This window comes from Rhinopithecus roxellana, chromosome 2, assembly GCF_007565055.1.
Source record: "Rhinopithecus roxellana isolate Shanxi Qingling chromosome 2, ASM756505v1, whole genome shotgun sequence".
In the NCBI taxonomy this organism is placed as follows: Eukaryota; Metazoa; Chordata; class Mammalia; order Primates; family Cercopithecidae; genus Rhinopithecus; species Rhinopithecus roxellana.
This window is the reverse complement of record NC_044550.1, coordinates 149,981,967-149,996,663: the sequence shown is the minus strand read 5'-3', so window position 1 is coordinate 149,996,663 and position 14,697 is coordinate 149,981,967. Positions and strand designations below refer to the sequence as shown.

The following is a 14,697-nucleotide window of genomic DNA, read 5'->3' as shown; positions in this document are numbered from 1 at the left end:
TAAAACTGAAATGTCCCCGACCAGTGTCTTCACTGTATCTCTGGGCAGTAGTGGCACCATGATGGCAGGTTAGGGGACTTTAGGTGTCTCCATCAGGCCTATGGATCCTCTCTATAGGATAATTGACTATCCCCATTTTATGTAAAATGCTCTGCAAATGCAGCTTGGGTCCCCCCCCCCACCACCACCACCACTGCCCAGCTCACCACTGCAGAGCCCTCCTACAAAGAAATTTTGGAGCAAGCCTTACCTCTGGCTGACCCTGATGTTTCTTCAGATTCAGGGTTTGGGCCAGCAAAGCTGTCAGTTGGATTAGCTTTTGTGCCCCTTCAAAAGAGAACCTTCATCTGATACTTTTTCTTTTCTATTATGCAGAGTGTAGGAGGTAAAGTATGGGTCAAAGCCAAAAGTTACTCACATTTCCCAGAGAAATTGTCCCCTGAGGTTTTTTTGGGAGGGGTGTTTTCTCCTTTGTTCAAATGTTTAGATTTGGGGCAAATTTTGCAGAGAAATGATTTGTTTCCTGAGGAGTGTTGGTCTGGTTACTTGCCTTTACAGAAGACCCCATATATCCATATTTTATTTTATTATTTATTTATTATTATTAATATCTAGAGACAGGGTCTTGCTATTTTGCCCAGGCTGGTGTCGAACTCCTGGGATCATGCATCCCTCCTGCCTCAGCCTCCTGGTAAGTGGGACTACAGGTGTGAACCACCGCACCCAGCTTGTCCTTTTTGAATGGTTCACTTGCTTGGCCTGGTTTCCTGGACAGACATGTTGATCAGCAGTTTGTAGACCATTTCTCTCTAATGATTGCTATTTGTCCTGCTGAATTAGGGGCCCAATTTTGGTTTTGCCACTAGCGTTTGTGGCACTGGCTTTCATGGTATCTGCAAAGTCTCTTTCACAGCCTTGTCTGCTATGTCACTTGCCTTTTCCAAAGAAGTCATGCTTCTGCTCACTTCTTTCTCTTAGGGCTGTCCCCTTGACTATTACAATTTTCTCCCCAAATCTATTACTGTCCCTGTTTTCCTTCCCAGGGGAGCCAGTGAGGACAGATTCTGGCCTGTCACACTCTGCTATTTGAATTTTTCCTGATTCAATACAGAAATAGCCTGAAAGCAAGAATCAGTCTCCATTCACTGGGGTTTTGTTATGCAGCTTACTGCTGTAGGCCAGGACTGGCCAAATTTGTTTGACTGAACACCCCATCAGGATAAAAATGTTAGGCAAGGACCTCCAATTTATTTGTTGGTTGTATACATGTAGTACCATTGTCAGCTAAAACCCCTGGAGCACCAGCTACACTTACACTTAACAACAGTGGATCTAAATCTGCAATTGCAAATCATGGTGCTATTTTTTATTCTCTTTGGCCAACTTCTTGTTGGATCTGATTTCTTTGGAAATAGCAGGCAAAGAGCTCATCACCTCTGCTATTTTCTCATACTTGTATTATTAGTAGTATATTTTCTGCGGGACTTTCTCTGTGCCATATCCCATTTGTCCATTGTGGAAGGGATCATTTAGTTAAAAGGAGATATAAACTCGCCAAACTGCAGAACCTCCCATATGCTATATTCAAGAACCACTGAGAACAAAAAGCACCCACCGCATGCAGCCCCACAAAGCCTTCCCAGCTTCCCTGGAGATTCTTTAAACATACCATTTGTTATAGATAGCCTTTGAATATATGGGCTATGGGGTCACTGCCAGTCAGGGAACTAAGTATTAAAAAAGCTTGATTTTGGCCAGGCATGATGGCTCACACCTATAATCCCAGCACTTTGGGGGCTGAGGTGGGTAGATTGCTTGAGCCTACCAGGAGTTGAGGACCAGCCTGGCAATGTGGTGAAACCCCGTCTCTACAAAAAATACAAAAATTAGCTGGGCATGACGCACACCTGTGGTCCCAGCTACTTGGGAGGCTGAGGTGGGAGGATTGCTTGAGCCTAGCAGATCGAGGCTGCAGTGAGCTGCGAACTCACCACTGCTCTCCAACCTGGGTGACAGAGTGAGACCTTGTCTCAAAAAAAAAACAACAACTTGATTTTGTTTTTATCCTTACATTTAAAAACAGAGAAATAGAAATTCTAATCTTTCTTTCTTAACTCCAGTAAATTGCCTTTCACATTTCCTGTGATATACGCAACTTTTTTTTTTTTTTTGAGACGGAGTCTTGCTCTGTCACCTGGGCTGGAGTGCAGTGGCCAGATCTCAGCTCACTGCAAGCTTCGCCTCCCTGGTTTATGCCATTCTCCTGCCTCAGCCTCCGGAGTAGCTGGGACTACAGGCGCCCGCCACCTCGCCCGGCTAGTTTTTTGTATTTTTAGTAGAGACGAGGTTTCACCGTGTTAGCCAGGATGGTCTCGATCTCCTGACCTCGTGATCTGCCCATCTCGGCCTCCCAAAGTGCTGGGATTACAGGCTTGAGCCACCGCGCCCGGCCGATATACGCAACTTTTTTGGAGACCAGTGCTTTATAAAGAGGTCTGCATTCCCAAGGCTGGGGCCAGTGAGGACAAATATGTAGGTTTGTAGGGTGTTGACTCTGAATCTACCTGGTGAGATTAAAACAGCAATGATAATCCCCGTGTGCTTGTACTATAAATGCTTTCAGGCCAGGCACGGTGGCTCACACTATAATCCTGCAGTTTGGGAGGCCAAGGCGGGCAGATCACTTGAGGCAAGGAGTTCGAGATCAGCCTGGCCAAAATGGTGAAACCCTGTCTCTACTAAAAGTACAAAAAATTAGCCAAGTGTGGTGGCGGGCACCTGTAATCCCAGCTACTCGGAGGCTGAGGCAGGAGGATTGCTTGAACCCGGGATGCAGAGGTTGCCGTGAGCAGAGATTGTGCCACTGCACTCCAGCCTTGGTGACAGAGCAAGACTCCATCTCAAAAAAAAAAAAAAAAGAAAAAAAACCCTTTCATTGTACATAGCATCTCATTCTGAAATTCTAACCTGCTTATGGTGGATAGAACAGAAAAATTGCTTAGTATCCCTTTCTCCAAGGAATGCCCTTTGGGAGTAGTGACTAGAACCCTGTGATCCTTGCTCATCTCCTCAGAACTTGAAGAGGCAACTCAGGTAGACTATGATATGCCTGTCCACTGAGTTTAGAATGAGAGAGAATGGGTTTATATTGGAGCAAAATACATTTTTAATTAGGAATGTTGAACTCCTCAATTAGATTATGCAATTGACTATCTTTCAAAACCTTGACTGTAATAAGAGATTTTACTGTGTTTGGATGATTTCAACCCTAGTCATCCTTTGTGCTTCATCATTTACAAAGTTATTTACATCATCTCTTTTGGTGCTCACAGCACACAGATAGGTAGGTAATCTTGGCTCCATTTTACAGACATGGACAGCAGTATCTGAAATGTTGAGTGACTACTTGCCTGCTCCCCACAGTGGTAATGATGACACATGGAGGAGTTCTTTCCTAGGCTAAGTGATATTCCGTTATCACAGCCCCATCATAGTGTGAGTGATGGTCCAGTGCTGAAGCTTCTGAATGTATCCTCTATGGTATGGGTGACTTTCGCCATCTTTGGTGCCTCACATGGAAGTGGGAGGCCCTTCCATCAACTTCATAAAATAATAGCAGTAAACCTTCATGATCCCAAAGCAGCCTCTACTTTGGTAGCAAAAACCTGTCAGGCACTGGCCTCACCCTAAGGTGGACTCAGTTATATGTAAACTGGATCTGAATTCCACATTGTGGTCTTTCACTGCCATGTCTTGTGCTTCTAAGAAAACCTCTTTAATGATCTGGGTCCCTTTTTGTCACTGAATCCCAGTTGAGCTAAGCCTGGTCAGTGGACATTTCTCCTACCAATTTTGCCAAATGCAATATTTTGTCTTTGCTGTCTTTTCATTTTCTTTGGTGTTGGTAGATTTCTGCTGGTCTCTGAGGTTCTGCAGGCAGTTGTGGAGGATAAACAGTTTTATTATTCTTCTCCCATTTTTGAGAAGTGTCAAGAGAAGCACTTGTGTGGACCTGGCATTGGGGTGAAACACTGAGATGAAGGAGACCCCCCAAGGCCAGCTCAGCTTCTACATCCACATTGCACCTAGCTGTTCCAGTACTGCAACCACCGTCTTCCCTCCTCCTCCTACCCAGAGATTTCTTTTTTCAAATTAGTCAATTATAAATGTCATTACTAATACTTTAAAGGCATTTTGACCCTTGCAGTAAACAATAGTCTAAGTTGTTGGCAGCAAACTGGCTGGTTGTTTCAGTGACCTTCCCAAACAAGTTCAGATTCAATGTTTAGCCAGAATCAGAATTCCCTTTGGTATAATAGCTTTCTGTAGAAATCATTTAGATCTTGGCAACTTGGCTTTTAGAAGTTTTCTAAAGAAGTGTTACAGGGACCTGGAGTAAAAAAACAGAAATCATTAAGTTTCACTATAAAGCAGAATGTTTGAGGTGATGAATTGTTTTTGATTTTCTGGTTAACTAAAGATGAATCAAAAACTCTTTGAATTTCAGTTTTGTTTTAAAATACTTCTAAGAGGTGTCAGTTTTATTTTCTGTGCTAGATCATAACTTAATTGTTATTTGATGATTTAGGGATATTGCAGTGCCCTAGGCTCATTATAAATATGAATTATCTTTGTACAGCATTATAGATCTAAAGAATATAGAAAAATAAGCAGAATCTGCCCCCTGTTCCTTTTTGCTTGAATTTCTAATTTGAATTTATTTTCTCATCATTGCTGTTTCTTTTCATTCTGGAGTACAATATAAAATCCAGTTGACTGAGAGCCTTGGAAGTAAGTTTCTGGACTACCAAAGGGTAAACTTCTGTTGGATTTCAAAAACAATACCACAGTGAGCCCCTTTCCTTTGAGATTTAGATTCAACAACTGATTATCTCTGAACATGAGTAATTTTTACTTGAAGGAAAAGGAGATTCTTGTCTCATAGGCGTATAAGAACAGCTCACTTTTGTAGTGACCAGGATTTGCCAAGAACTGTTGTAAATGTTCTGGTTCCCAGGATCTCTTTTAATTTTCATGGCAACCTAATAAGGCATGTGCCATTATCATCTCCACTTTCTAGATTAGAAAACTGAAGTTTAGAGAAGTTAAGTAGTTTTTGTAAGATCATCAAAGATCAAATCCAGGTCTGCTCAATTTCAGAGCCTAGTGCTCAACCTGTCACACCAATCCCCTGTGAGGTATTCACCCCCAATTACATAGGTGAGACGGTCAACCATAAGAAAAACAGAGACTGAAGTCAGAAGGCCTATGTTCTAGCTTCAGAAGCCTGTGTACTAACTGCTGAGTGACCATGAGCATGGCACTTGGTGGCTGGAGTACTCACATCTATTAAATGAGGGCAGTGGACCAAAATCATGGGCTTCCCACAGTGTTCCTCAGCTGTTCCATTAGGCAGAGTGGTGCCCCTTTTTCATCTTTCCAACTTTGGAGTTCCACGTAGTATGTTCTTTGAGGGGAAAACCATGGTTCCATGGCTAAAACTAAATTTCATTTAAAGCAGTTAATTAGGGCCGGGTGCAATGGCTCACGCTTGTGATCATAGCACCTTGGTAGGCCAAGGCAGGTGGATCACTTAAGGTCAGGAGTTCAAGACCAGCCTGGCCAACATGGTGAAACCACGTCTCTACTAAAAATACAACAATTTGCCAGGTGTGGTTGCAGGCGCCTGTAATCCTAGCTACTCAGGAGGCTGAGGCAGGAGAATTGCCTGAACCCAGGAGGCAGAGGTTGCAGTGTGCCAAGATTGTACCACTGCTACAGCCTAGGTGACAGTTCAAAACTCTGTCTCAAAAAAAAAAAAAAAAAAAGAATGAATCAAAAAAAGAACAACGAACCAAATACCTATCTGGATCCCCTGGAGGCCTGAGATTTTATGACCCTGGAGATTTATTTTAGTTTTTTCTAACGGAGTAACTTCTTCCATTTCTAGGGAAGACAAATGCCCTTGTTTTTCTGGTGATCAAACATGTTACCTTCCCACCCAGTGGAGCCACTCAGGCATCAGCACAGAGTTTGTGCTAGGAAGGGGCCGGCTGAATATGCCATAGGGTTAATTAATATGTCACAAGTTTTAGGGGGTGAGGAACTGAGATAAGTCAGCAGTTAAGTTCACTGCAAACCGGCCTTTGTCTTGTTCCCTACAGAGAAGCCAATGCTTCAGAGCAGGCACTCCTTAGATGGCTCCAAACTTACAGAGAAAGTGGAAACTGCTCAGCCGCTTTGGATAACATTAGCACTGCAAAAGCAAAAGGGGTTTCGGGAGCAGCAGGCGACACGGGAGGAGAGGAAGCAAGCCAGAGAGGCCAAACAGGCGGAAAAGCTCTCCAAAGAAAATGTGAGTAGCCTGGGCTTCAGCTGTGATTTTGCCTTCCTGAGCTTAGCTCTCTTTTCACTCACAAGGATACAAAACAAAAGGCTAGCTGGGCTGGTGGAAAGTACTTAGAGAGGGCTGAGCAGTAAATAAACTGACCACCATTAAACCAGGGAAGCATTTTCAGTGTGAAATTGGATTTGGTTTCTTTATACTCTTAGGTTAACCTGATTTGCCATAATCCATGATGTGCTTACAGCAGTGATATACAAGTTACATGAGAAACAAACTTTTTGCAAGGAAACCAGGAGTCTTGTTCCGTGGCCTGATGTTACAGTCAGTTTGGTGGGACTTTTCTGGGAAAGTAACTTTCCCTGTTAGGCACACTGGCTCTGAGCTCCTCCCTCACCGGGAGCCGTGGTTGAGCATACATGGCTCATACATGTAATCCAGCCCACTGTTGGAAGCAGAGGTCAGGGGCTGGCAGGCAGAAGCCCAGAAGGCCTGCAGGGTCAGTCTTTCCATGTCTTAGGTTGAAAACATGCTTCCCATGACTGTCTCTGCCCACGCAGGTCAGTGTCAGCCCGCAGCCTGGAAGCAGCAGTGTCAGCAGAGCAGGTTCCCTGCACAAGTCCACTGCTCTGCCAGAAGAGAAGAGGCCCGAGACTGCAGTGTCCAGGCTTGAGCGCAGAGAACAGCTGAAAAAGGCCAACACTCTTCCTACCTCTGTGACAGGTAGAGAGCAGGTCCATTGTTTCATAACTGTAGTTCCAGGTTTCTCTTTGTAGAGCGTGCTTTATATCCTACAGTGTAATGACTAACAGAGCACCTCAAGCATTTCAAAGCACAGGCTGTCTGATAACCTCATTCATAAATGTTGACACTGATTAAACTCTTGATAAAAACCACCAGGAACTCACCCACTATCAGTGGTGTGTTGGTGAATACTTAACAGTTAGCTCTTGAGGGGGTGGAGAGACCTTTGTTTGGAGCATCTTCAATTTCTCTGTGTAAATAGAGAACCCTGGCCAGTTCAAAGCTATTATACCAATATGATGTCAGCTGGCTCTCTACATTTGTGAACATTTAACACGGCAGTATGAGCCATCTCCAGCACCTGTGCCTATATTCTGACAAAGTTGGGTTTATTAACTTACAGAAGAACCTTCTAAACAAGGGAAGAGACAAAATTATAGTAAGACTTGGGGTAAAGGGTGAAGTTTAGGTAAAATTTCAATGGAGTAGCATTTTAATAAGTCAGATCAAAGCCATGGTGTACATAAAGGAGATAATATCAAGACTGAGCTGAAAAGTGTGTTCAGGCTTCTGTTTCCTTTAAAACTACAAAGTTAAGATAAATGTTTGAAATGTTTGAGGTCATGGATATCCAACTTACCCTAATTGATCATTACACATTATTTACATGTATTAAAATGCCACATGTACCCCCAAAATATATACAAGTATGCTGTGTATATATATATATATATATCAATTTTAAAAATACACAAAAGAAAGATAAATGTGGGCCAGGTATGGTGGCTCATGCCTGTAATCCCATCACTTTGGGAGGCCAAGGCAGGCAGATTGCTTGAGCCCAGGAGTTGGAGATTAGCCTGGGCAACATGGCAAAACCGTGTCTCTACTAAAAATACAAAAATTAGCCAGGTGTGGTGGTGCATACCTGTAGTCCCACCTACTTGGGAGGCTGAGGTGGGAAGATTGCTTGAGCCCAGGAAGTGGAGGTTGCAGTGAACCGAGATTGTGCCACTGCACTCCAGCCCGAGCAACAGAGTGTCTCAAAAACAACAAAAACAGAAAAGATAAATGTGTAAAATGTTGTATCTGAAAACCGCTACCCGGAGCTCTTCACCTGGGTTGGAAATGGAAACTGCATCTCTATGTCATGGTGACACTTGGCTCAGATGCTCCAGGCAAAAGTGAAATGGTCTGTTCTCACTGATGTGATTTCACGCAGCAGGTTTCTGATGGTCTGTGACTTTACAGAGTAAGGTTTCTCAGCACAGTGTCCATGATGTTAATTAACAACAGCAGTTTTTATATGTTCATGACATGTAAGAGATGTACACATTTAGAAAATATTCTTTATTTGGTTAAAAGGTAAAATGATGTAATATATCCAACTATCTTCTTATTACCAATCACTTGGAGGATAGATGACTCTGAACAGGCTCCCTCCAAGGGGTTAATAGGGCATCTGTTTTCCCCACTAGGCTCCACTATTCCCCAAAGGGCTTCTAATCTCTAGACCCAGGCTTTTCTATGCCGTGGCTCCCTGAGGTCAGGAGATATTAAGAGGTCTCACCATTAAAGATATATTTACTACTGGTGACGGAGGGAAGCTTTATATTTGTTTTTTTAGTTTTGTTTGGCATTTTGGGTGGGGGATAGAATATTGCTCTGTTGCCCATGCTGGAGTGTGATGGCGCCATCTCGGCTCACTGCAGCCTCCGCCTCCTGGGTTCTGCCTCATCCTCCCAAGTAGCTGGGAGTATAGGCACACGCCACCACACCCAGCTAATTTTTGTATTTTTAGCAGAGACAGGGTTTCACCATGTTGGCCAGGCTAGTCTCGAACTCTTGACCTCAAGTGATCCACCCACCTCGGCCTCCCAAAGTGCTGGGATTACAGGCGTGAGCCACCGTGCCTGGCTCAAAGCTTTATATTTGAAAACCACTTTAGATTGCTGTGTAGTTTCTTAAGAACCTCATAGGCATTATGTCATTTGATTTTACTTATAGGAATTAAGGGTTCTACCTGTTAGAACCAGAAAGAGAGTGAGAAAAAGAGAGAGAATGAGTTTCTTTCAAAATAAAGTGAAAGCCCCAAAGTCAAAGAGATCAAATCTTTCTCTGCCTGATTTCTCAGAAGTACTAATGGATTAATGCAACTCGGAGTGGCTCTAGCTTAATAAAGCAAGTCTTTATTCTAAAGTATTTTGTCTTCTCAGTCAGTATTTCCTGAGTTCTAGAAACATATGTGTAAGCCATTGCCATAGGCACTAAATATGACTCAAAGATAAGACAAGCACTCTCTCACATTAAGAAGCCTGTACACTCTGATAAAGAAAGTGATATGGTGCAAAGGAACTGTGAGACAAGGATGAAGGTCATGGGAGCTGGCAGGATCTGTGAGGCTCAGAGGTAGAGGCACCCAGTGGATGCTTTTGTGGGGACAGTAGCTTTCTTTTTTTGAAGTGGAGTGTCACTCTGTCATCCATGCTGGAGCGTTCAGTGGTGCGATCTCGGTTCACTGCAACCTCTGCCTCCAGAGTTCAAGTGATTCTCCTGCCTCAGACTCCCGAATTGCTGGGATTACAGGCACCTGCCAACAAGCCTGGCTACTTTTTGTATTTTTAGTAAAGACAGGGTTTCACCATGTTGGCCAGGCTGGTCTCGAACTCCTGACCTCAAGTGATCCTCCCACCTTGACCTCCCAAAGTGCTGGGATTACAGGCGTGAGCCGCCATGCCCGGCCAGGAAGGTAGCTTTTAACCTCACCAGCTTAACAGATCCAGTCTGCTAAGTTGATCTTTTTCTTCATGGAATTGACTGGATATCATGCAGGCATAGCTTCTTTATACAGATTAGGCTTCTGGAAATTCTTTGAAATTAAAACTGACTACTTTGGTTGTTGTAATTCTGTGTGCAAGAGTTATGAACACACAGCTTGCTTTCCTTCATTCTTCTCACTGAGGGAGTCCAGGAATTTGCCTGTCTGTTTCACTGGGTTTTCTTTTTTCTGACTCACACTTCTGATAAATCAAAATATGGCTGGGGTGGGGGGTGTTGGAGAGATGTTCATCACAGGATACAAAATTTCAGTTAGATAAGAGGAATATGTTCAAGAGACCTAAGAGAGTAGATTTTAAATGCTCTCACCACAAAAATGGTAACTGTGAGGTTTTGTATATTTTAATTAGCTAGATGTAGCTATTTTGCAATGTATATATATTTCAAAACAATGTTGTACATGACAGATACATACAGTTTATCATGATAAATACATACAGTTTATCTGTTAATTAAAAAGAAAATGTGTAATGTGGCTCTGAACTTACTTTTTCCTTTTCCTTCAAAACAAAACCCAGTGGAGATCTCCAATTCGGCTCCCCCAGCGCCGCTAGTGAAAGAAGTCACCAAGAGGTTTTCCACCCCGGATGCTGCCCCCGTGTCAACAGAACCAGCCTGGCTGGCTTTGGCCAAAAGGAAAGCAAAGGCTTGGAGCGACTGTCCACAGATTATTAAGTAAAGAGTGACTGTCACCAATCCCTACTGCCAGTTATTGGCTCCTCTCTTGCCCTTTTTATTTATTTATTTTTTATATGGGGTAAAGAAATCAAGCTAGGGAAAAGCAGCATGTTTTATAGGCTGTAAAATAATGTTTAGAAACTGAACTGGTGGTGTTCATTGTAAAGAGTGGATTTGCACAACCCTAGGTCCTGGTGCCTTGAGCTCCTCCTAGTTCTCAAGAGAAAATTCCGTCCACAGGACCACATGAAGCAAAATATCTAAGCTAAGAACTCCTCATGAGAGCCTGCCCATGCCCATTCCATGGCCTTGCACACACACCCACCCACACACCATTCAGAATATGTACTTTTGCCAACCTTTTGTAATGGTTTTTTGATTCTATGCACTACTTTTCTTTGTCCAAAACATTTACTCTACCATATGTGTGGGAATGTTTATCCTTTCTACATTAATGGTGAAAGGATCATATCTAGCTAAAAGCGAGAACACCCATTCTCCTGAATGCAGTGAGTAACTGGGAATCACAACATTCTGGCTCCCAACTGTGCCCATGTTAGTTTTCATGAGTTTTCCCCACTCTGAAGCTGTAACACAGAAGGCACATCCATTCACATTTTTACCACACTGTGGATTCATAGTGTGAGGCCTCGTTATTCCAATACCCTCCTTAAGGACATGTGAAGCATTTGGCCCAGCTGGCTCCCAGGGAACATTTTAATTTAATGTAGTGAAGAAAGGCAATTCTAGATCAGAGCTACAAGTTTGCTTTCTGTCTCGAGAATCTCCATCTAGGGAAGTGGTTGTTACGATGTGTAGGCTCCCACCCAGGCCTACTCAATCAGAGCCTGTGCGGACTGGGCCAGGAATATGTATTCTGGCAAAAACTCTTCAAATCAATTCTGATAGATCCCAAAGGTTAAGAACTTTGAGACAAACACTGATCCTAATGTAATCTAGTTTTTCAGACTTCGAAGGGGAGGCTCATTCACTCAAAAAGCAACAGTGAGACAGGAAAAATAATAAAACAACCCCCCAAGCCAGCCATTTATTACAAGAAACAGCAGGTTATTGACGTTACATGTTTGAAAATTCCCTTTGGTCTTTAGGGAAAATTAACAGGAAGCCAAGATTTGGAGCCTTTGTAATAAGGACTGCCTGCAGAAAGTCTTTTCTTTACTATAATTGAGTAATTCATATTTAGAGTCAAATGTCCAGTAGCATTTCTAATTTTGAGCATTCACCTTGCTACCTTTAAAAAACATCTGAGTTTTAAGTGGCCTTTTTATTATCATACACATGTGCATACAAAGAAGGGACTTGGCAGTTTAAAAGCCACATATATTCACTTTTATTTCCCTAAATTTACTTTACGTGAAACGTAGACATACCAGCAAACTCACATATTGCTGGTGCTAACCTTGTATTTCATAGTGTTGGCATATTCCCCTTTTCTTAGATTCTTACTCCAAAATATAGGTACACAGGTACACATCCTTTGCTCTGTGCAGAGGGAATTACGTCCTTTTTCCTCTCCTACAAAAACATGCTTTATTAAGTATCCATCATTACCTTACTTTATGCTCGCTCAATATGCAATGTGCTGTTATTCTACCATGTACCTTAAATAAAGGATGATGGCAAAGTTATTTACCATGTAGAAACCATTTTCTTTCTAGAAACAATGGCTCAGCCTCACTGTAGCAGCTGGCATGTGTGGTCAAGTGGATAGTTGTACTCTTGCAAGTTGGATTTAGTATTATATATACTGGACCTTCAGACTGTTAAAAATCAATGTAACTTTTTTTTATTGCTGTGGCAAGCAATTGGTATTTCACTGCACGTCTTCCATACTAATGTTCATGTCTAAATCTTGTATGTAGGCATTTGTTAGTTCCAATGATTTCCTCACTAATATAACACTTTTTAATGGAAATGTTTCCACCTACAGCCCTGGAATGATAATGCTACAGTAATTCTTCTGAATTGACTTTTTCTTTCATCCTGTCAGCTTTGGACAATATCTCAATTATGGCAGGGAACAGGTGGGGAAATAAGATCAGTTACAAAAAATGGTAGTTGTGTCAACTTTGTATTGGCTGGGATATCACTGTGCCCAAACAAAGTAGGCGAAATACCTCAGTTAAAATTTTTCTGTCAAAGTCTTTAAAAGAAGAGTATACTGAAGAAAGGGCAGTCACGGTACTTACTTCTAACAGCTTCTAAAGGGTACTTGTTTAACATTTCATTTCAAAATCACCCCGAATTTGCACTAAATACCAATGAAGTGTTATTTTGCTTTAGTTGTGTTGCAGTCTTCAGAGCAACAAACTATGGGGAAATTCTGCAAAAACATATAAAAAGTTCAAGACTTTTTTTTAAATGAATGATTACTATGTTAAATGCAAGCTTTTTTTTTTTTTTTTAATTTAAACAAACATACACTTCTGGCAAGGTTATAGATGATTAACCTCTGTTCATAGACTTATATATAAAACTAGAGGGTTTTTGTTTACTTTTTTAATTTTTCAAGTGCAATTGTTTCTCACACAAACATTATTAATTACTATTAAATTATCATTTAGCCAGTTATCTGCAAATGTATAGTATGTATTGTCTCTTCTTGTGACGTTTAGTTTAATTGCTTATTTTAAAGCAGAAACATTAGTTACAAGTGTCTTAATATTTTTACCAACAGTAAAGTTAGAGATTTAATGAAAATACCTTAGTGTGATTTTAATATAATTTGGATATTTTGGTTGTATAAAGTTTTAATGTAAAATGTCCATTATTGAAGGGAAAAGATCTTTCAATAAAAAATACCCACGAGACCTTTGGCACTGATGGAATTTGATTTCGATGACTGTCTACAAAACAATTTCATTATATTTACACAGCTTTTGTTGAACAAGAACAACTTCAAGGTGTTTTATTATATTTTTTACTAGGTATTTTTAGAGAAAAATAATGAACAGGGGCAAATAAAATGTTTGTCTCAATCCTAAATTGGAATTGAATGGTCTGGGTCTCAGACAAAAGGATTGTACAGCCTCCTCACAGCATGGGCTACTCAGCAGCAGCAGCAGAAGCAGCAGCTGAGAGCACGTGAGAATTTGCAGCTTATGGCCACACATCAGATACACTGACTTACAGGGCCAGACCCTGGTGAAATGAAAAGTGAGTTAGGCATGTGAACACTTGCCTTGGCTGCCAGAAAACTTAGTAATCAAGAGAAATACTATTTTAATGCAGTATTTTTAAAAAATCAAAATTAATGCAAAAAAAAAAAAAAACCAAACCCATTCCATGATGAGCAAAAGATCAAAATTTTAAGGAAAGGGCATTGCTAGGAACAATGAACACCTGAAATCACCACGTATAAACATGAAATTGCACTGTGTGTGGGGCACGGTGTGTGTGTATATTTTAGTCTACATTAGTACTTCATTAAAAATAATTAAGGAATGTAATTCGATAACTAGATCCTGCCTTTGAAAAACCTTTTGCCATGAATGGCAAATTCATGTAATAAAGACGGTTTTTAACCCACTAAGTATATTCTGATCCTCCCCCGGCCCCCGCCGGGATCTTTTTTAAAGAAAAAAACATAAAATTAGCCTAATGCATTAGGGTTCTCCATAGAAACCTAGCGATTAGGAGAAATGTATTATGAAAATTGGCTTAAGTGATTATGGAGGCTGAGAAGTGCCACCATCTGCCATTTTGCACACTGGAGACCCAGGAGAGTGGTCCAAAGGCTTCAGAACCAGGAGCTTTGATGTCCAAAGGAAGGAGCAGATGGATACATCTCAGCAAGAAGAGAGCATTTGCCCCTCCTCTACCTTTTCGTTCCATTCAGGCCCTCATCAGCTTGAACGATGCCACCCACATTGGCACACTGGTGAGGGAGGACCTTCTTTACTAAGTCTATTGATTCAAATTCAAATGCTAATCTTTTCCAGAAACAGCCTCACAGACATACCCAGAAATAATGTTTTACCAGCTATCCAAGCATCCCTTAGCCAGTCAAGCTGACATATAAAGTTAACCATCACACCTAATTAAAAGTGCTACTAAATATATTGATGTGTTTT

The 14,697-nt window shown here is 41.6% G+C and overlaps 1 protein-coding gene across 1 annotated transcript in view; it reads left to right on the top strand.

Moving 5' to 3' along the window:
- Positions 1-13,434, top strand: part of CRACD (capping protein inhibiting regulator of actin dynamics) — a 58,465-nt gene extending 45,031 nt beyond the window's left edge. The window contains exons 7-9 of the mRNA XM_030925912.1: positions 6,165-6,355; positions 6,904-7,066; positions 10,444-13,434. Coding sequence (XP_030781772.1) covers positions 6,165-6,355; positions 6,904-7,066; positions 10,444-10,604 — 515 coding nt within the window. The 3' untranslated portion in view covers positions 10,605-13,434. The remainder of the gene's footprint in view (positions 1-6,164; positions 6,356-6,903; positions 7,067-10,443) is intronic.
- Positions 13,435-14,697: the final 1,263 nt, after the last annotated feature.